This window comes from Thermobia domestica, chromosome 18 (assembly GCF_964235325.1).
Source record: "Thermobia domestica chromosome 18, izTheDome1.hap1.1, whole genome shotgun sequence".
Taxonomy (NCBI): Eukaryota; Metazoa; Arthropoda; class Insecta; order Zygentoma; family Lepismatidae; genus Thermobia; species Thermobia domestica.
The window spans coordinates 56,063,155-56,086,363 of NC_137471.1; the positions used below are offsets into that span (position 1 = coordinate 56,063,155).

Sequence of the window (23,209 nt, forward strand, 5' to 3'; positions counted from 1 at the left end):
AGCTAATTACTTAACACGTTAGAGTTTTGCCTTCGTAGATACTAGACACAAGACACCGGACACCAGACACCAAAACAATAACTAGACACTTGGTTCCATTTCACACTTAAAACTATCTGTTCATTCATTCATTCGTTCATCAATACCTTCATTGCTGATAAGAGTAGCTGCATCAGACATATCATCCTATGTACTACAAATGTATAATTGTCTTATGTTTAAATTTTAATACATATAATAGTTTTGTGAAATTTTAAAAATATGACGGCGATGATTATAATTTTTTTTGTTGTTAAGGTGGCACACCACTAAAAATGATACAAAAGTTGACCATTTTACCTTTGCCCGTTTCTCGTAAGTTAAAAGAGATAATAAAATGTAACTTACCACAATAATGGATAATACTATTATCCAGCCGAAAATTTGAATCGGAAGAATTTTCAGTGTTGCCATCTACAGAAATTACAGTGTGGCCAGAATATAAATTACCCAAAAATCTACGTTGAGGGTTATTACACATTATTAAAATTACACTTTCTGCTTACTACAAAATAAACACAAATATTATTTGAAAAAGTAGTTAACAAGGAGCTAAGACAACATGATAAGTCATAAATTACTGTTCATTTTTCTGGTCGCTGCCTTAACCTAGATTTTGGGGTAATTCATATTCTGGCCACACTGTAATTCCTATGGTGTGCAATACTGAAAATTATTTTTATTCGTATTTTCGGGGGTAGCGTGTAGAATAACATTATTATTGTGGTAAGTTACACTTCATTATCTTTTTTCACTTACAAAAAAACGATCAAAATAAAAGTGGTTAGCTTTTGTATCATTTTTAATACTCTGCCCCTTTAAGTTAAAATTGTTATAAACTGTAATTACCTTATTTCCATTGTATAGTCAATTGATAATATAGTACGCTCAGCCGGCATTTATTGTATTGACTGAAGTATTAGCGAGTATGTAATTAATAATATGTTGAATTGATAATGAATAGTAAGTTAATTAACTTTAATCATTAATTAAGATTGTCATTTGTTAGTTGATATATAGCGTGGTTATTATTTGCACTTTTATCACTGTTCGCTTTGTTCTTGACTGTTTCCACACGAAGAACTGAATTTTACTAAGAATTGGTTCAAATGAAATAAAAAGCTATAAAATACTTGTAAATAAATCCAAAAAACAAGCACACAACACAAACTTTTTCATTCACATCTACGCCATCTTCCTTTCAAAAAACTATTTAGAATATAAATTTTAAAAGAAATCCGTAGTAGCGTACTTCAGTTTCTATAAAATCCCAACACCTTGTCTGATTAAACATAAATAATAGCTCAGAAGAAAGCAATGTTAAAACCCACGTAAATCATAACATGTGGTATAGGCCTAAAGTATATTTTTTTATTTTTCTTTATTTTTTGCTATTTGTTATAAAATGCGAAAAGTATACTCTTTAAAATAAAGAGAAAAATCATCAAAAACGGTTCAACTATGTTGAAGTTATGAGTAAACATACATACATACGGGGATTTAAGGGGGGACTCAGGTATACACTGGATAAAATGGGCTTCAATCCTGCTTTACACTGGATAAAGCGGCAAACTATGGTTTGGCCCGTCCCTTGATCATCCGTCACTGAACATATGCATAGTGAAGACAGTTAATTACGGTCTTCCACACTGTACTCATTAAAGTGTTCTATGGTCTATCTCCAAAGACTCTCATTATATCGTAATGAAATTTACATATAATGATTTTTAACTTATCCATCCATCACCGTTTAATACATATATTACGTAGGTGAAACACTGAATTTATGCATGACCTTCATACTGAAAATTTCCCGAGGATGCCAAGGTGGCATCATTAGGAATCTCAAAGAGGACATTCCATTTCATAATTAAAAGCAAAGGAAAAAAGCTTTATACTATATGTTACGGTTCTTCTCCAAATCTGCTCGACTATAACACCCAATTTTAACATTGTAACGTTATTCTAGATAATGTTCAAACTCAAACTGACAAAACCCCAACAATTAAGTAGATTATATTTTACCGTTGTTGGTATACATACTTCTCACAATGACACAAATATTACTTGTAAATAAATAAATAAAGAATGTCTTAATTATTTAAACGATTTTCCTTTTCTCGAGCCTCATTACCAAATCGTATCCATTCATGCCTATGTGACTAACATACAATGTGCGTGATTCTGAGTTTGATTTCTGCAGGGAATGTTTAACCTCAGATACAACACGTATAGTGGTTCGGATCCCACTTTTAAATAATAGATTCCCTTTTCATAACGCCGGCGTTGAAAAGGAACGATAAACTCTAATAAATCAATTTTATTGAGCCCGAGTGTACGAATATATACATAGAAAGCGTGTAAGTAAAAAGGACCATTTTTTTTTTAATCTTATGGACGTTTGATTAATGTATCAGAATATGTTAAAAGTTTGAAACAATAGTAAATATATTCGTATAGAAACTATTTGTGTTGCTTCTTTAAGTCCCATAACCCTATTGAATAGTATTGTAAATGAATGAATTCGATTTCCATCTTTGTAATTCAATTAAGAAACAGTTTACTTCACTTGCTGCTTTGTCAGCCTGTCTTACCATTTGAATGAAAGTGGATTCACAACAAAGCCAAAAGCAAAGGAATGCGATTACGTGAAGGTAGCTAAGCAAAGAAGAAAAAAAAACTAATAACGTATACGGTAACTCATTTGTAAAGAAGTTCCGGGTAAAAATACGAATCCTTCAAACAGTTTATCATACTCTAACAGTAAGAAGAAGACTGTTCAATATGATATATGTATGAGATACATATGAGCGTGTGTTTTGTATTTCCCCCCAGCACTTAAATAATTCTAACAAGAATAACGAAACAAAGTGGTTAAAAATGGAAGAACATACACACACACACACACACTGGAGGCACCTCGACATACAAAATAGAAAGTGTTAACTTTCTCCTGCCAATAATACCTGGAGCAACAACGAACGACTAAGGAAATTTTAAACTCATTGAATATGTTTACAGAATGTGGACAAACATTGCTTCGTCCCACCTATATCATATTCCTTCTCTTATGTATAGACTGTAACTGTATGTGGATCATTCTTGTTGTTTGTTGATTCTAGTGAAAATTACTGTTGTCTTGCCTACATTCTTTCTCTTTTTTAATGGTTGAGCAACACGACACAACAGAATATTCAATTTTAGACCTCACTTAGGTTATCAATATTTTTAAATGAATTTTCCTCCATTTTTTTTATATCTGGCTATGACAAAGCTAAAAAGAAGGTAATATTTCTTTTTATGTGTCTAATTTGTTAGTAGTTACTTTGATATAAGCATCCGGTTTAGGCTAAAGGTGACGGATGATTTATTGAAGTGAATGATCCTGAAATTCGTATTTTGTGCTTCATTACCAGAAATCCATTCGGGACCACGTACACCAAAGGGACACACGCCAACCATTTTTCTTTTTTATTCCCTTCAACCGGGACATTGGTCGCCTTGGTTATCTACATTATTGGTTAAAGGAATATTCCTCAGTTGACTTGATGTTTCTAATACTTGCCTAATTTCTCTTTTAGAGTTTCCACTTAACATGCCAGGGATACGAACACACACACACACACACACACACACACACACATATATATATATATATATATATATATATATATATATATATATATATATATATATATATATATATATATATATATATATATATATATATATATATATGACAGTTAAAATTGCAAATGCTCTCCCATAGGGAATCGAACCCGAGACCCCATGCACCAAAGGCACACGTGTTAAATACTATACCAGCGGATGTATAACATGGCTTTACATGAAATTCAATATGAACACTAACTAGGGAAGGTTGCGAAGTTACACTCTAACTTTATATCGATAGAGGGCCGCGGTGGCTCAGTGATAGAGCGTTCATCTCTGGTGCATGGGATCCCGGGTTCAATTCCGGTTCCAGCCAAGTGAACTTCGTGGTTAACGAACACCGTGTGCGTCAGTTTCTTCGGGGTTCTCCCGTTTCCTCCCACTTTTTTCGTTCTACCATTTCATTCATTTCTCATTATCACCGTCTTAGCCGGCATAACCATGGGACGTAAAACTCAAAGATTTCATTTTTTACTTCATATTGATGCTATGCTCAGTTGACTCCTTTTAGCATATTAGGCAACCGGAGAAATCCTGGATCGCAAGCGTATTTGAATTATGATCGTTAAAAGTTCAAAATTAAACAGATTTTACAAAAAGTTTAAAGTAGCCACTTTTTGAGATGGACACTTCATTTTCGGTACCGGGGGTTTTATGGGTATCCAATACACTGATATAGTCAAAATGTACACATTTTGCAAGATAAGGGCATTTATTGGAGAGGATGTAAAAGGTAATGGCGTCTTACAACTTGCAAATTGCCTCCGATTTGATACACTGGGCAGATAGGCTGATAAAATTCTATTTGCCACCCCTATTCGACTATATTGTAGTTCAAATGTCACTTTTCTGTGTGGCCATCTTCAAATTTCATCGCTTCCGGCTTTAGCAGAATGATTATAGTGAAGATGGAATATATTCTTGGGACCCTTAATTAATTGCAGAAAACCACTTCTTGCTATCTGTTACTATTTTTACTCTATGGCGATCAATGTTAAAAACGGAAATGGTCGATTTTCCATTTCCAGTTTGAATAAAGGGTTAATAGATAAGATGGAACCTATTCGTAAAACGCTAAACTAATTCTAAAACAACAGTTTGCCGCCATCTCTTACCATTTTTGCTCTACTTTGATCAATATTGAAACCAGGAGTTCTAGTGGACTTTTGTCTCTTTCGGTTTTATTAAGACATGAAATATATTCTTGGGACGCTTAACCGATTGCAAGAAACCACTTCTCGCTATCTGTTACTGTTTTCTGCTGAATAGTGATTAACATAAAAACTAGAATTAAAATGAAATAAAATTTTTGAGTTTTACGTCGCAGGATTATGCCGGCTAGGCTAGAGGAGAGGGTGATGATGAGAAATGAATGAAATGGTGGATTAAAGGAAGTGGGATGAAACGGGAGAACTCCGAGGAAACCCACGCACATGGTGTTTGTCCACCACAAAGTTCACTTGGCGGGGGTTAGGATCGAATCCGGGACCCCTAGCACCAGAGGTGAACGCTCTACCACTGAGCCACCGCGGCCCCAAAACTAGAATTGTTTGAGTTCTGCTATTCCCGGTGAATACGATCTCTACCAACAAATTCAATTCCTAATTTTTGGTCATCTACATCCTTACCAAACTTGATGGTCCATCAAGTAGTTCTTGAGGATTTCTTGTCGCCCTGAGGGACGGACAGGCACACGGACAGACTCATACAGGAGGAGGAGGAGGTGGTAAACCAACCTCCTTAAAATGAGAAAAAGAAAGTTTACGCTAAACGTATAGTTTTATTGGTAAACTCTGGGGAAAACCGCAAACTAATATGTCTTCTCCTTGTTCCTTTCTCGGCTGGAGCTCAGGTGGTTCGGATTCCACGTTAATCAGTAGGTCCACGTCTCATATAGCCTCGCTGCTGAAAGGGACGCTAAACTAAAATCAACTCAACTCATGTCTTCTTATCTTTGGCATGCATTAACCATTGTGGTTTTTGTATGACTAAATAAAGGACCAAATTAGACGTAGAAGTACTCTGAAGTTAATAATAGATCGAATACAAGTTTTTTTTAAAAAAAAAAAAAATCTGTAAGACCTAATCAATATTGACGATACGATTTTACGTAATTTTATTGTCTTGCATTTTTTTTTTTTTTTTAATTTTTATGAAGAATAGAGGGAAAAAAGTATTGCTGATCACTGAAGTAGAACATATTTAACACTTAAAAGCAAATAAAAACCGTACCTTCCGGCACCTAATAATAATAATTCCATTATTTTTTATTATTATTATAAGAATGCAAAGAAAGAAATAACCATAAGGTTCTTTGTGATGAGATTATTACCTGGGCAAAAGTAGGTTACCACAAATAAACAATACAAACTTTCATCTTTCATATTGCTAGCAGTAGTAATAATAATTATATATATGAATTTAAAAAGTTTTAGTGAAGTTTGATATTATTAGGTAGTAATTTGTGAGGGTAGCTCTTACGTATTGTTATGACTAGCACGCTTCCTTCAATGCACAAGTAACACATTATACGTCGTAACAATATATTTAATGGTGTTGATACGTTATGACTTACGAAATAAACGAGTATTTTTAATCACATATCAGTTTACATTGTCCTAACTTTTAAAAAAGAAAAATTAACACTCGATTTTATGAAGCTTTGTGAAGAAAATGGCACAATACATTAACGTAAATAACAGACATGTTAATGTACTATACCGATTTAAGCTTCATGGAGATATTAAAGTTGAATTTATTTTACTAATATTCAAACATGCATATTAATAACCGATTATTAATAATATAAATTCAACTTTAATATCCCCATGAAGCTTGCATTAGTACAGCTGCATTAACATATCTGTTGTTTAAAGTCTGTGGATACATGAAAGTCGGAACATACTACACCTATTAATGATCGAAAACTTAATACTAATAATAATCGATTAGGGCATATTTCAGTGGGCATATCAAAGTTGGAACTTACTATGCCTATTAATGATCGAAAACTTCTTACTAATAACCGATTAGGGTATACTTTAGTACAGGGGTAAAAGTGGATCTGAAAAGGTGGGGGGACGGTAGGTAGCGGCATGACGCCACGCCGTTCCCCCTGCCTATTTTTGCCCATTTGAATTTTTTTTAGAAACTGGGGGAACGCCGTACATAATTTTTCGATGTGAGGAGACGACATCCCCCCGCGTTCCCCCACACTTTTACCCCTGCTTTAGTATTAGTTTCATCAGTAAATGGTGGTTATTGAAGAGCATAAATTCTTACTCGGAGAGAAAAATCGAGCGCATTTTAGAAGGAAAATCCACAGATTCCGGCTACAGGTGGCTTTCCTGACGTTGCTTCTGCAACGGCAGAAGAATGCGATCTGTGTTATGGTGCAAAATGTTCTGTACTGCGTTGGAGCTAGGTCAACTAAGATAGTGCGTATCCTATTCCTTATCTTTGTACTTATGTTCCGTACAGATTTTCTAGATGCTGTTACGTGCTCAATTCTTTTCCTCGTATATCTAGCCGGAACGAAAATCTAGATCATACACAAGAATGGGACTGTGCTGATAAACTATAGCAATGCCAGCATGCGGAGGGAAAATGGAGCCCATACTTTGGTACTAGTGTTACCAATCATGGTCATTCTATCTTACACCATTAATTAAAGTGCCACTACAGATACACCGCAAAAAAAAAAGCCTTTTAACATGTGAGTAGTGACAACGTCACTGCGAGCTGTCAGAGATCTTATCTTGCTGGCTCCCCTATAGATAATGTTTATCAAGGTACATATCCATGATTTGTCTGTATTCTGCAGATGCCGACGGAGAAACACATGATTTCTTAGGATTTAGGGGTTAGATTTGTGAGCTTTAGGCATCTATGGCCATTTAGCCTGTACATTCGTTGGCCCGAGCACACTATTCGGGGAAAGGGAAGAAAGAGATGATTGGGGAAGGAAGGCAGCCGCCTGGGACCTATAAAGTTAGGTACTATTCTGGCATTTACCTGATGTGAATGAGGAAAACCCAGGAAAACCTCATTCAGGATGGCTGGCCTGAAAAAGCTTTCTACACTTTTTCGACCGAGTGCCACACGATTTCTGTCTATTTGCGTCTATGTAGATCGGTCCTAACTAAGCAACAAACCTGTACGTAGCCTAGACTAAAAACCAACTTTTTTCTCTCTCAGGGTAGGTTTACAAAAATAACTTTTTCTTGATTCTCGAAAACTGCGCATGAGAATTTATACTCATCTACAAATTTTTTCCGACTCATGAGATCTATTCTTTGGTACAATATGTCTCATCTTTGGACATTTTACTTCGTAAAACGCTATTATTATTATTATTATTATTATTATTATTATTATTATTATTATTATTATTATTATTATTATTATTATTATTATTATTATTATTATTATTATTATTGATTTTTTTTAAATCAATTGGAATTTTGCCAGAAATTATACCTACTATGAACCAAAATAGTTTATTACATCAACTATGAGCTTTTTTCATCTTATATAATGCAGTAATCAACAACGCATTGTGCATTCAAACTATTCACATACTCAACTCAATTTAAACTATAACAACTTCATTACCGCTGTAAAATTATAGACCTTCCGCTTCATTTATGCGTAAGTTGAAGGACAACCAGGTGGTGATTTTGTCACATACAAGGTATACTTAGTGAGTTAATGAATCGGTTTTCTCACTAAAGAATTGAAAAGAAGAGGAGAGGGGGAAAAAATAAAATGGTAAGCATGGATGCTTTCTCTTGATTTCGATCTACAAAATTATACACTAGCAATTGAAAAACCAGACCGTTACTAATCTTGGCAACAAATCTTATCATACAGAGAAATAAAAAGAAGTATATGGAGATAATTTTTCAACTAAATGTAATTTGATCAGTATTTTTCAATTGTTGGTAATATTACCTGCCCGCAAAAATTAAATTACTTGTTTAACTAGTTATATCTGATGTGGATTACCTAGAAGCAATATATTCTAATATATAGGATCCATTGTTCTATGTGTAATTATAATGTACGAAACAAAAAAGTAGTATTCAAAATCGCCTTGATTTTAAATTTACAAACTATTCTACAAATGAAAATTTGAATTTCATAAAACGACTAGATCTGTCCATTCACACTGAGAAAAATCCGTTCTCCGGGCAGCGGTATATTGTACAAATATACGGAATCCTCTTGCTTCCTACAGAAATCAATATGGAGCATTCGCTATCCATATGCTACATAAGCACTGCCCTTAGATGTTACATCATGCCATTGCAGGATGTCTGGCATCTAACAGTTTTCCGTAGACCCTATATCGCATGCATATACTTATGTTACATTCTTGAGCTATATGTTATATACGTACGTACATTTGTATGTGAGATCCTGACCGCCTATATTGTTTCAAACGGAAAGTACGTATAGATGGACTGTACGTTGTTTTACAGACACATGCTCAAAACTGAAAAATTCGCAAAACATCACTCTATGACTTACGGTTGCCGAGATATGGCTCCTTAAATCTCCCGAAATCAGAACTTTTTTGGTCAATATCTGGGGAACGGTGGCTAGTTGGCCAGTGGTCACCGGTTACTACTTGGTTCTAAAATGTTCATCATCCTCCTAGATAATGTTCAACGCCAATATAATCTCTCTATGACTTACGGTTCCCGAGATACGGCTCCTTAAATCTCCCGTAATCAGAACTTTTTTGGCCAATATTTCGGGAGCGGTAAGAGTGACGCGAAATATTCCATCACTTTTTTTTTAGGTAGTTTTTGATGCTCTATCAAATGGAGGGCTAAACAAATCGCAAATTACAGACACACACAGACACAGAGAATTCAGTAACGAACTTTTTAAGTTCGTTGAAAATGGGAATTTTATTGAACAACTACGTCTGTCCATTCGTCCATTGACAGGTATCAGAGCAAAAACGGTGACAGGTAACGAGAAATGTTTTATAGTGTGGACTCAGTATCCTGAGAAAATGTTCCAACTACTTTCTTAAACCCTCTGTTCAACCCGAAAGTGATACAAATCAATGTTTTCGACATTGATTAGCATAGTACGTAAACGGTAATAGATAGCGAGAAGCAGCTTCGAAGGAACTAACTGTCCAAAGAATAGGTTTCACTTCTATTCTTATCTCCATAAATTAAAAACGTAAATAATAGCGAAATACTTCTATTTTATGTGAAATCAGTACCCGAAGAATAGGCTCTATCTTCTAACACGGCCTTCTTAACTTCTAACTACTCCTCCGTCTGTTGCCCTTAGATGCGGCCATATATCCAGTCTCTTATCCTCTGTTCTCCTTGATAACAGACATTTAAACTATTTTTATCCTCAATAATCTCAGCCCATTCTGATCAGCTGTAGGTTGACCCCGTTACCCAGATGACCAGACAGTTATTGTCAGATCTCTTACACATACACACACACCTGTTGAGCTCATCAGTTACAAATGGAGCCGCTATTCTTTAACAGGCTTCTGGTTCAAGGTTGTTATAAGCCAGCGAACGACCTTTCTAATGGAAGAGCTAGCGGTTCCTCTAACTTAATTCATCGTTTCTTTTTCTTGGCTAATTTCTTTACTCTTTGTTAACTTTTTTCTTTACTCGTTTGTTATTCAAATTAAGTTGTTAAAAAAAGGAAAAGTCATTGTTTAAAAATAATCCTTTCCGCTTCGTCAACACCGAAAGAGAATCTACTCTCACGTTGGGCTGAACATTGGATATATTTGTATATAGGGTACTAATTTAAGGGGGAAAAAACTTGGTAGACAGCATTTTCTCCTTCTTAACCTATTTCACGTTTCTAAATCTTTTGGATTTTATTTTAAATAAACATTCTTGCGGTTTATGTCTGCTTGGTATTTCATCTCCAAAATAATCGCCCTTGCTGTTCACCCCAAAGTTTTCAGTTCTGTTATAGGTTGTAACCTCAAATTTTCGTTTTATTTTTTTCCTTAAATTCAGTTTTATTTTGTACCCGAATTCGGTATTATATTTCGTTTTTTTTTTTTTTTCGTGGCTCTTATTAAAATACTTTTAGACTTAGCTTAACCGAACCTCAACACAGGTACCCGACAAAAAGGTTGAACTTCATCACGATCCCCACACGAATTCTGTGAAAAAATGTGAATAGTGCTAAAAATTGGACACAATTAATTAATCACAATTGATGAATCACAATCAAAACATTCAACATACTCTTAAGTCATTCCGATTCTAAAACCTCCAAATATTATTTTATATTTTTCTGTCTTTCTTTTTCTTTCTTTCTTTTTTCTTTTCTTTTCTTTTCTTTCTTTCTTTCTTTCTTTCTTTCTTTCTTTCTTTCTTTTTTTTTTTGTAAGTGTCCATCTCCACATTGGTTTACTGGCTAGTAAGCGTACGAGCACTCTGTGATGCACATGGTTCTAGATTCGATTGGCGGTGGGAGAGCATCGAAAACGCTACATTGCTTCAGATCCCACCTAAACTGTAAGTGTCATTCTGGAAAAGCATCGAAAGCCTTGGTTCAATTTCACTTCAAACTGTAAGTATACAGTTTACTCAGATACCATTTTAAACAATAAGTATGAATTCTAGAAGAATATTGAAAACGCTACAGTGATCGAAACTCCAGTTTAAACTGTAAGTCATTCTGGGATACCATCCAAGGCGCTACAATGGTCCAAATCCCGCTTTAAACTGTAAGTATCATTCTAGGAGAGCATTGAAAGTGCTACAGTGGTCCAAATTTCACTTTTAACTGTAAGTGTCGTCCTGGAAGACCATCGAAAGCGCGACAGTAGTTCAAATTGCACTTTAAACTGTAAGTATTGTTCTAGGAGAGTATCGAAAGCTCTACAATTGTCCAAATCCGAAGCGCTACAGTGGTGCAAATCCCGCTTTAAACTGTAAGTATCGTTCTAGGTCAGCATTGAAAGCGCTTCAATGGTTCAAATTCCACTTTAAACTGTAAGTATCGCTCTAGAAAAGTATGGAAAGCGCTACAGTGGTTCAAATTCTAGTTTGAACTGAGTCATCCTGTGAGACCATCGAAGGCGTTACAGTGGTCTAAATCCCACTTTATACTCTAAGTATAGTCCTCGGAAAGCACCGAAAGCTCTTCAGTGGGTCAGATTCCGCTTTGAACGCATCTTTCTGGTAGAGCCTCACTGCTGAGAAAGAATGTAAATATAATTTAAATATCGAAAAATATAGCAATTGTCTTTTCACGAATAAAGTATCTACATTGCCCAAGGAAATAAATACATGAATGACTGGATGAATTGATGTGCAAATAAATACAGTTAATATTCATATTTAACAAATTAAGAAGTACAGTGACTTCTTTTAGTATGGTAGAATTATGCCTTTTCTTTGCTTGGTACAGTGTTCCATTTTAAAAGAAGTCACAGAACATCAGTGATTTAATCGGAGTTGATTTGAAGAATAAAGTGGGATCGAAACTACTTTAATGCATACTGTCCCTAAAATTGAACCTGAAGCTTCGTACACTGAAGATACGTGTCCTAACCACTAGACAAGTGAGGAAAACAGAATAATTGTATTCATGCTCCTAACTGTGAAGCAATTACGATCTTCTTGAACCAAGGGGTACGGCAAAGAAAGCTAGCAAGAGCCAACAGAGATGGACACTAGTCTGACAACCATATATCAGCAGCTAACAACCTCTCAATAACCCTATGTAAAGTTGTAATGGTAGGAAGTTCGATTAACTTAATTCAAAAACATTAATTCATTGTTCTTGAATGCATATATATCCAAGGGGGACTATAGCGCCACTTGACGCTCAGGTATACACTGGATAAAGCGGTAAACTATGGTTTAGCCCCTCCTTTTATCACACCTGGATCCGCCACTATATATATATATATATATATATATATATATATATATATATATATATATATATATATATATATATATATATATATATATATACTTTTTGAAAGAGCTGAATAGAAAAAAAACTATCCGAAAAGTCGTTTTTAATTTCATCCTTCGACAACTAATTCAAAATGTCGCTAGTTTTGTAAGTGTTGCTTTCTAAAATTGTACACAGTGTCGCAACTTAACCTTCATTTAAAGGAAGAAAAGAAACTAAAATGTGTGTAGTGTTTAGAAATAAACGTGTCAGATTGTAATGGCTTCGTGGAGTCAAACACAAGTTCCAATATGCGACTTGTTTTGCTGGTTTGCCGTTGAAAGATTCTGGGTTAAGTACCAGTAAAAGTATTTACTTTAAGTCTCTGGTTTTGTTGATTTTATTATCTTATTTATTTATGCAGTTTTCGAAATCTTTAATTGGTTGAATGATTCAGTGTAATATCTTCAATATTTCGTTACTTAATTTCCACTTCGAGAACTGCTTCTTACAGTGTGTAAATTGGTCTATTATCAAGGAGGTAATGTATTTGAACGAATAAATATTTTGAGGGAAATAGATTAACAGTTTTGCAGATCGAGTTTCAGTTTTGTCTATCAGAATTGAGGGGAAACTTCGGTATGGAGGGAAGTTTAAGTGCAACTTGTATTAGCACTGTTAAGAAAAGTTTCTTGACGAGTCATATATGAAAATGCATGATGTAAGAGACTTTCCATGATGAGCTTGCAAAATCTGCAATAGTGAACTAAATTGGTTTTATATTGGACAACGTATAATTGGTCTCAGCAAACATGGATTCTTTTATACATAACTTTAATAGTTGAATATTGGTATAGCGCCTTTGGCTATCTATTCAGCTACACTGTTATACTGCCCTTGGGTTCAAATAAATAAAATTTTCAATGACATTCATTCTCATATTTTAATGTATAATTCATTGTTCTGTTTAATATTCAGCGCGTCCCCTGCTTCCATAAAATCCTGTCTTAAGCACACAAACCGCCACTAGAATTGAGAAGTTCGAAGTTTTCACATGGTATTAAGTCTGATATATCCCGGCATTTGCCTTATGTGAATAAGAAAACTCTGGGAAACCTCAGTCACGATGCCTGGTCGGAAAAAGCTTTTTCACTTTTTCGAGCGTGTTCCCACCGGGAATCGAACCTGGGATCAAGCAAGTAATTGTGTTACTATTCTGAATGTGATTATTTTTATATAGAAGGAAGGATAATTATAAATTATTTCAGGGATAATGTAAGTATTGAACCAGGGATATAGAGTCACGAGTACTAAGTTGAAAAGCAGGTATTGCCTTTCAGAAGGAGACACGTTAGGGAAATTTAAGGAAATAGGTCATGGAACACCATTGGGGCTGGGCACAGATATTAAGAAATATAAAAGGAAAGATTTAAGCTGTATTTCTTGCTTACTCTGCTGTTGAAATTACCACAAATGTTCATAGCTACTGTCTTATCCGACCATTAAAATTTCTGGATTAAAAGACTAATAGTAAGTACAAGTAACTTCTTTGAGTCACAAAAATAGTAACATGCAAAAGGTTTTCTTAAGGCTTTCAAGTACAATAATATTATGCAGACCCTCATCACAACCATAAGAGAGTAGAAGAGTCAATAATAAACCTCTAAATATGTTTGAAAATAAATTAAGAACATTCGATCTCAAATTGTGATTATTTAAAAACTTGTGAAAATTGTTTCCCATGCTGTCTGTGGTGACGAAAGCCCAAGCAATTAATTATGGATTAGGATTAGGAATTAGATTTATGAACTTTCGGCATCTGTGGCCGTCTTAGCCCGTCATGTATGAGGAATGATGCTCCTCGGCGATTATACTACTTGGGGGACTGAAGAGGAAGAAAGGAATGGGGGAGGAAATAATGATCTGGTACCATTATGTTAGATATTGTCACTGGCGCAAATCCCAGGGGGATAAGGGGGACATGTCCCCTGAAATCTTAGAACTGGGGAGGACTGTCCCCCCAATATTCCGATTTGAAATGTGTTTTGGGGTAAAAATGTGATTTGTGTCCGATTGCCACAAAGGAAAGTGAAAGGAAATTGATGTCCCCCCCCCCAGAATAAACCTCAAATCTGCCCGCCTCTCAATGTTGAAGACAACTCTGCTCCCTGATCCTCCACAGAATTGTTTTTCAACTTCACAATTATTTTGATAATTGCTTAACAAGAAAGAAAGAAAGAAAGAAGAAAACGGTCTTACTTAAACCCTTCCCCCCCCCCAATGTTAAAGACAAATTTGCGCCGCTGGATATTATCCCGGCATTTGTCTGGTGTGAATGAGGAAAAACTCAAGAAAATATTACTCATGATGACTGGGCGGAAAAAGCTTTTGCACCTTTTCGACCGGGTGTTTCCCGCCGAGAATCGAACCTGGTACCAAGCAATTAATTGTGCTACTATCCTGAATGTAATTATTTTTACATAGAAGGAAGGATATGTATAAATTATTTCAGGGATAACGTAGGTATCGGTAATTAATAATAATAATAATAATAATAATAATAATAATAATAATAATAATAATAATAATAATAATAATAATAATAATAATAATAATCTCAAATTCTTTTTCAACGTTTAAAGTGGAAAATAACTTAGGGGAAAACAAGTTAAACTTGTGACAGATATGTTTAGAATAATACCAAAAACTTGTTTTCAACTTAAAACTCCTTTTCACCAACTAACAAGTTCCTCTGTGTATCAAGTAAGTAACGAATAGTTTTTGAGGCTATATGCAACAGAAATAATATTTAGTTCCAGTAATTTAAAAAAGCTGAAGATACATTTTAATTGAAATTCCAGTAAAATGATATATTTGCTCAAGATACATGCAAACTGATAAATAAATTGTGATACAAGATTTTTTTTAAATAAATAAGAGACTCAATGCTACATGGAATGCTGTACTGTTGGAGGCTTTTTAAAAAAATCTTAAAAACAGGTGTTATTTGTTGGGAAACTATAGGAAGACAATACACAAGAACATACTTAACATACTTTTGTCATAAAATATGTATTGTACTCGTTATGCTGCATCTGTACGTGTTAGCAAACTAAACTTTCCTGGTTAGAACACGCAAGATATTATGTAACTAATTACGATTAATGTTTTATTACTTGTTGTAAAACAAGGTATAAAGTCACGAAATGCCACAGAAAAAAGACAATATGAAACTCAAATACAGAAATGTCCATATATGGTATTAATAGAATATTTAAAAACTTGTTTCAAAACTAGGAAATAGTATATATACTTAGATACTTACTTGATGTTTCACGTTTCTGCCCTTGTACTTGGTGATCCACAGGGATTGCTACTGTTGTTAACAAGAAAACGCACAAAGCACCGTTTTTAATAAACATTGTTGTATAAATTTTCTTATTAATTGTCAATTAATAATTTTAAAAGTATACAAAAATATGTTGAGGTAGGTGTTGTTTTCAATGGAAATGTCAACTTTGTAGAATGATCACAGATAACACTTATTTTCTTTTTTTCGAAAAGAACACACACATATACAAAAATATTAAAAGTATTTCACCAACTGGAAAAATACTGTATATGTACCCGTCCCTCTTTTTTTGCCCTGTCTGCTGACAGGTTGCTTGGTCACTAAACTACTGAACCAGCAGGTAAAATCTACAAAGACCTGGCAGTCACTGATGTAAGTGAGAGAGAGGGGGCGGGAAGGAGGGAGATAAAGAGAGAAAACGATAACTTTCCCCCAGATTTTGCCAGCCAAGTGCTGCAGTGTGCGCGCTCGCGCGTGCGTGCAAAGCAAGGAAGGAAGAGACTAGACTAGAGCACCAGTGGAGCTTCCATCCGACAAGACAAGTTATACCTCTTTCGTCTATTCGTTCGTATGTCGTGAAGTCTTGTCGGTATACAGGCAAATAAAAAAATAAGAAACCTTGTTTTCCCGCCTTCAGGGTGAAACTTTTTTTAAAAATGATTTCTTTTAAATAGTAAAAGTTAAGAAAAAGATCCTTCAAAGAGTGTCTTCCTGCCTTTGAACTGGTAGAGGTATGATTAAAATGAGGTCACATCAACTAATAAATACTCTTTACATTATATCTAATATTTATATACAGGGTGTTTCAAAATAACACCGACAACGTTTGGGAGGTGATTCTGACACCAGGATAAGACAAAAAAATATATAGACCATCCTGGGTGCACAAATGCATCCTTTCGGAGTTATAAGCTGCCGAAAACATGAAAAAATGAACTTTGAAGGTCCATAGCTCCAAAACTATGGGACCTACTGTAGTCGGGTTAAGACTTCACTTAGGAACTAGTATGTGCCCTATCCAATTATCCATTTTCAGAATCCTGCGGTACTTCTGCAACAATTTTTATAGAGGTAGTTGCAGAGTACTTCGAATTATATGTCCTTAGTCAAACTCCCCCCATAAAAATTGCCTCGTGAGTACCTTAAGATTCTGAAACATTTATCTTTGGATAGCGCACATATTAGTTCCTAAGTATTCTTGACCCGACTACGGTAGGTTCCATAGTTGTGGAGCTATGAACTTTTAAAATTCATTTCTTCACGTTTTCGGCAGCCTATAAATCAGAAAGGAAGCATTTGTGCACCCAGGATGGTCTATACTTTTTGTCTTATCTTGGTATCAGAATCACCTCCCAAACGTTGCGATGTTGTTTTGAAACACCCTGTATATAAATATTTGTTATGCAGTATCATAATTATATAGCTTAGCATTTCTGAAATAGGTTATGCTTCACAAAATATAATACACTATATATAAAATAATATAGATTTGTATGTTTTATCTAACTTCTGTTCTATTTATTGTAGACTTCTTTTCTGCTTGTTTGTTAGATTCAAATCTCGCAACTTAAATTTTACACACTTCCTTTCTAATCAGAGCTCCGAAATTTTGTACAGACCAAAGTTGGCAACTGAGTGATCCAAGATATCAGAAATTCAGTAGCCCTATATTTTAGTAGATACGAGGCGCTCCTGGTATAAGGGCCAACTCAACTGTTAAATTAATAGAACATCAAACAGCCAATGAATAGGCCTACTAATACAATTTCTGACCTATTTTTTAAAAGAAATTTGAATAGTGTTATTTAAATCCACTGTATTCATTTACAATTTATTCTAATCTAGCGTCGATTACTCGCTTCGCTGGGTTAAAATAAAAAAATAAATAAACGCACAACTCCCTATCTCATGCTATATGCTATTTTTGCTTGTAAACGGCGTCCGAACGGCTTCCGGCTTCGTCTCAGCGTCCCAGTAAACTATGGATTCGACACAAACATAGGTAATTTTCGATCATTTTATATTTATCTCTCCTCCCCCTACCCAATTTACAGGTCGAAATTTGGATGTAAACTGGATCGCAAATGTCACTGTTCATCTTAGCAACCCCGAAAACTATGGTTTCGACACTAATATTGGTCATTTTCGATCATTTATATATATATATATATATATATATATATATATATATATATATATATATATATATATATATATATATATATATATATATAGAGAGAGAGAGAGAGAGAGAGAGAGAGATTCCCAATTCCTCCGCGAAGTTGCGGTGCTGAATTTGAATTAAACGGGATTGCAAGTGTCACTTGTCATCTCAGCGACTCCGAAAATTATAGATTCGACACTAATATAGGTCATTTTCGATCGTTTTTAAACATGTCCCACCCCTTCCCCTAAGTTGTACTGTCAAAGTGATATGATAAAAACCATCCCATTTCCGAACCTCATCGTAGTTTAAGAGTGATGAAGGCACAAAGACAGTTACTCTCATTTTTATTTTTTTAAATATACACTATGTGATCACAAGTATCCGGACACCCCAAAACATACGTTTTTCATATTAGGTGCATTGTGCTGCCACCTACTGCCAGGTACTCATGGTACTCATTATCAGCGACCTCAGTATTCATGAGACATCGTGTGAAAGCAGAATGGGGCACACCGCGGAACTCACGAACCTCGAACGTGGTCAGGTGATTGGGTGTCACTTGTGTCAGAAGTCTGTACGCGAGATTCCACACTTCTAACCATCCCTAGGTCCACTGTGTCTGATGTGATAGTGAAGTGAAAACGTGAAGGGACACCTACAGCACAAAAGCGTACAGGCCGACCTCGTCTATTGACTGACAGAGACCGCCGACAGTTGAAGAGGGTCGTAAAGTGTAATAGGCAGACATCTATCCAGACCACCACACAGGAATTCCAAACTGCATCAGGATCCACTCCAAGTACTATGACAGTTAGGCGTGAGGTGAGAAAACTTGGATTTCGTGGTCGAGCGGCTACTAATAAGCCATACATCACGCAGGTAAATGCCAAACGACGCCTCGCTTGGTGTAAGGAGCGTAAACATTGGACGGTTGAACAGTGGAAAAACGTTGTGTGGAGTGACGAATCACGATACACAATGTGCGATGGCAGGGTGTGGGTATGGCGAATGCCTGGTGAACGTCATCTGCCAGCGTGTGTAGTTCCAACAGTAAAATTCGGAGGTGTTATGCTGTGGTCGTGTTTTTCTTGGAGGGGGTTTGCACCCCTTGTTGTTTTGCGTGACACTCTCACAGCGCATGCCTACATTGATGTTTTAAGCACCTTCTTGCTTCCCTCTATTGAAGAGCAATTCGGGGATGGCGATTGCATCTTTCAACAGGTTCGAGCACCTGTTCATACTGCACGGCCTGTGGCGGAGTGGTTGCACGACCATAAAATCCCTGTAATGGACTAGCCTGCACAGAGTCCTGACTTGCTTCCTATAGAACACCTTTGGGATGTTTTTGGAACGCCGACTTCGTACCAGGCCTCACCGACATACATCGATACCTCTCCTCAGTTCAGCACTCCGTGAAGAATAGGCTGCCATTCCCCAAGAAGCCTTCCAGCACTTGATTGATAGTTTGCCTGCGAGAGTGGAAGCTGTCATCAAGGCTAAGGGTGGGCCAACACCATATTCAATTCCACCAGTACCACGAACTTGTAAGTCATTTTCATATATATACCCTCCCTCTCCACTACGTTGCACCGTCAAAGGAAAATGATAAAAAATCATCTCAGGTCCGAACTTCATCTATGTTGAAAATTTGATCGAGATCGGTCAAGTGGTTCAAGAAAGTAAGAGTCATCAACATAGTCACTTTCAATTTTATACCGTAATATAGATTATATATATATATATATATATATATATATATATATATATATATATATATTAGGGATGGCCAATTCCGGAATTTTTACTTTCCGGAATCCGGAAAGTAAAATCGTAAAATTCCGGAATTCGGAAGAATTCCGAAATTCAGAAAAATTACGGAATTCAGAAAAATTCCGGATTTCGGAAAAATTCCGAAATTCAGAAAAATTCCGGAATTCGGAAAAAAATCCGAAATTCAGAAAAATTCCAGAATTTGGAAAAATTATTTTTTCTTTTTGTAATCCTAAGAATTTTGTTCAAATGCAAACGAACAAATTTCCTTTTTGTAATCCTGAGAATGTATGATGCAAGTTAAGCTGAAACTTACATCCTAAAGTATACACTACTCAATCTTCCCATGGTTAATGAGATGTAGTCCAAAAGTACGATGTACTCGTAATATTTAATTTTTGTTTTACTGTGATATTGTCCAAAGGTAATACATATATCACACTGAGATAAACAACTTGACATAATGAAGATGTTTTGATACGTAGTTTTCCAGAAAATCGTGAGAAACGATTTTTTATGGAGTTAAAATATGCGTCGCTTGTTGCCAGTGTGATGCAATTGATAACTTTTATGGTGGAATAGTCTTATTATTATTATTATTATTATTATTATTATTATTATTATTAAATATTATTATTATTATTATTCAGGGTTTGAAAAAACCCGGTTTTTTTCTGAAAAAGCCCAACCCACCTGGGCCCATATGGGTTTTTTCTGGTATTTTCGGGTTTTATTGTTTTTTTCGGGTTTAATTGGGTTTTTTATCAAATTATTTCAATGTCTTTGGGGTAAAAGTGTTAAAATATGATTTATATTTCAAGGTTATCATTGTCACAACTTGCAACAACTTTCTATTCACTGCTGTTTTTAAAAAAAAATGGTCGCCATTTTGAAATTTTACGTCGGATTATCGCCAAAATATATACAGCTAATTTAGAGTATCTCGTGCTTCTACTCTAAAAATTTCGACTTAAAAGACCGAAAATTGCGCTTTGTAGCGTGCGTACCCGCTATTTTGAAAAAAATAAATTGTCACCATTTTGAAATTTTACGTTGGTATGCCGCCAAAATCTACACAGGAAATTCAGTGTGCCTCGTGCTTGTACTCTAAAAATTTACACTTAAAAGACCGGAAGTGATTCCCTGTACTATGTGTGGTACAAGCAGACGAACAAACAAATGCAGATTGAATAATCCCAGAAGCCTCATTGACGTTTGCCAAATATGAACACCAAATATATTAATTTAACAGCGTAAAATAAATATTTTTTATTGTTGAAGTTCACTTTCGATACCTTGTGCGTTCAATTACAGGAATGTCCTGAGCACTTGTTGCAAGAGGGGTCCTTCCAGAAAATTAATTTAAGACCATTAAGAAAGATATAATTCATATTTTATAAATAAAACTAGCTTTTCGCTAGCCGGGGCTCTGCCCCCAGGCCCCGAGTTTGCTCGGCCTACGGCCTCGCATTTTTTATATATATCGCCCTTTGCATCAACAGTGAATTTCGTGAACTTGCTCTTCATATTTCCTGAATCTGCCCATCCGGGGGCTTCGCCCCCCACGCATTGTCTTTGCTCGGCCTACGGCCTCGCATCTCTTGAACCCACAATTCTATCATTTCTTTTCCTATTTCAACTATTTAAAAGATAAGATTTCGTATCCCAAGAAAACTTCCATTTAAATAACAAGGGAATTTCTTCATCACCCTTTAGACCCCTAAAAATATTAAAAATATTCACTTTTGGCTGTTTTCCTATCGGTTAGTCCTGGAATGCTATAATCATGCCAAATTTCATTATTCTAATCATGCCGGAAGGGCCTAAACATTTTGGGGTGTAGAAGACGTCCCATATAAATAACATGGGAAAGATTTTTCAGTTAGTCATAAAACCATTCTACGGTTGGAAATTTTTATTTCTGATGTTTCACTTAGGTAACGCTTACAAAAACGTACAAGCATACCGAATTTCAAGATTTTATTCCAATTCTAAGTACCTAAAACATGAGATTATAAGATTTTTTTTTAAAAAAAAGAAAAGGCCCATTTAAATAACATGGGAAAATTCTTCATCCAATCTTTAGACCCTTTTCAAAATTAAGAAAATATTCACTTTTGGCAATTTTGCTGTGGGTTTGTCCCGAAAAGCTGCAATGATGTCAAATTTAACCATTGTAGCCCTACAGGAAGTGCTCAATAATTTGGGGGTGTAAAAGGTGTTCCATATAAATAACATGGGAAAGATTTTTCAGTTCCCTATAAAACCACTCTATAGTTGGATTTTTAAATTTTTACTGATTTACTTAGGTTCTGCTAAGAAAACGTACAAGCATACCGAATTTCAAGTTCTAAGTACCTAAAATATGAGATTATAGGTCCAAAAAAAGGCCCATTTAAATAACATGGGAAAAAATTTCATCCCCTCTTTAGACCCCTAAAAATTAAAAATATTCAGTTTTGGCAATTTTTCTGTCGGTTAGTCCCGGAAAGCTACTATCATGCCACATTTAATCATTGCAGCCCTACAGGAAGTGCTGAATAATTTATGTCAGCTCATATAGTTTTATATATAGTTAGGATGTTTCAGAATGTCTTAAATTAAATTAAATATCTTCCAGCATAAAATAAATAGTTTTATTGTTGAGGTATTCAGTTCCGATGCTTTGTGCGTTCAATTGGGGGAATTTCCCCAGAACTTGTTTCGGGCCTTTTTTTTTCCTCCTCCCTCGAAAATGCAGTTCCCTTTACTGTACATCGAAACTTCCACTATTACGAAAGTTCGAATTCAGCACTTGAAATAGTAAGGGGTGTTGGATATATGGGAGTGGCACAAAGTGCTTTCAAATGTAATACATTCTGTGACGTATATTGAAATTTCATTACCGGTTTTAATGGAAACCATTGCTGTTTTTGCTTCCTACTAATAGCAGAAACAATAGCACCTGTATCAAGAATAAATTTAATATCGTGATTTTCACATCGTAAAGAAATCGTAACGGGTTTCGATAAAATCATTGTGCTAATTAATAATTTGCTTGTTGGAATTATTTTATCCTACCGACTGCGCCAAATGTTACATATCAAATAACACAATTATTTTGTTCCACCTGTTTATTCTGAATCTGTACCCTTAATTTTTGTCCACGAGCTTCCACATCGAAAATGGCCTGAAACAAGGAGATGCGTTGTCGCCATTATTATTTAACTTTGTGCTGGAATACGCTATAAGGAAAATCAAAGATAGCAACCAGGGCCTAGAGTTGAACGGCATTCACCAGGTTATGGCATATG

At 35.3% G+C, this 23,209-nt stretch overlaps 1 protein-coding gene and 1 long non-coding RNA gene across 11 annotated transcripts in view; one reads left to right on the top strand and one right to left on the bottom strand.

Annotated features, from left to right (window-relative positions):
- Positions 1–16,514, bottom strand: part of tfc (Brevican core protein triforce) — a 285,506-nt gene extending 268,992 nt beyond the window's left edge. The window contains exon 1 of one of the 5 annotated variants that reach the window (XM_081747003.1): positions 15,953–16,514. In XM_081747003.1, coding sequence (XP_081603129.1) covers positions 15,953–16,049 — 97 coding nt within the window. In that variant the 5' untranslated portion in view covers positions 16,050–16,514. The remainder of the gene's footprint in view (positions 1–15,952) is intronic. The other 4 variants (XM_081747007.1, XM_081747001.1, XM_081747004.1 and 1 more) reach the window with 4 other exon arrangements.
- The window catches only part of LOC145676115 (uncharacterized), a 357,332-nt gene that overhangs the window by 3,359 nt on the left and 330,764 nt on the right, over positions 1–23,209 (top strand). The gene's annotated exons all lie outside the window — the stretch shown is intronic.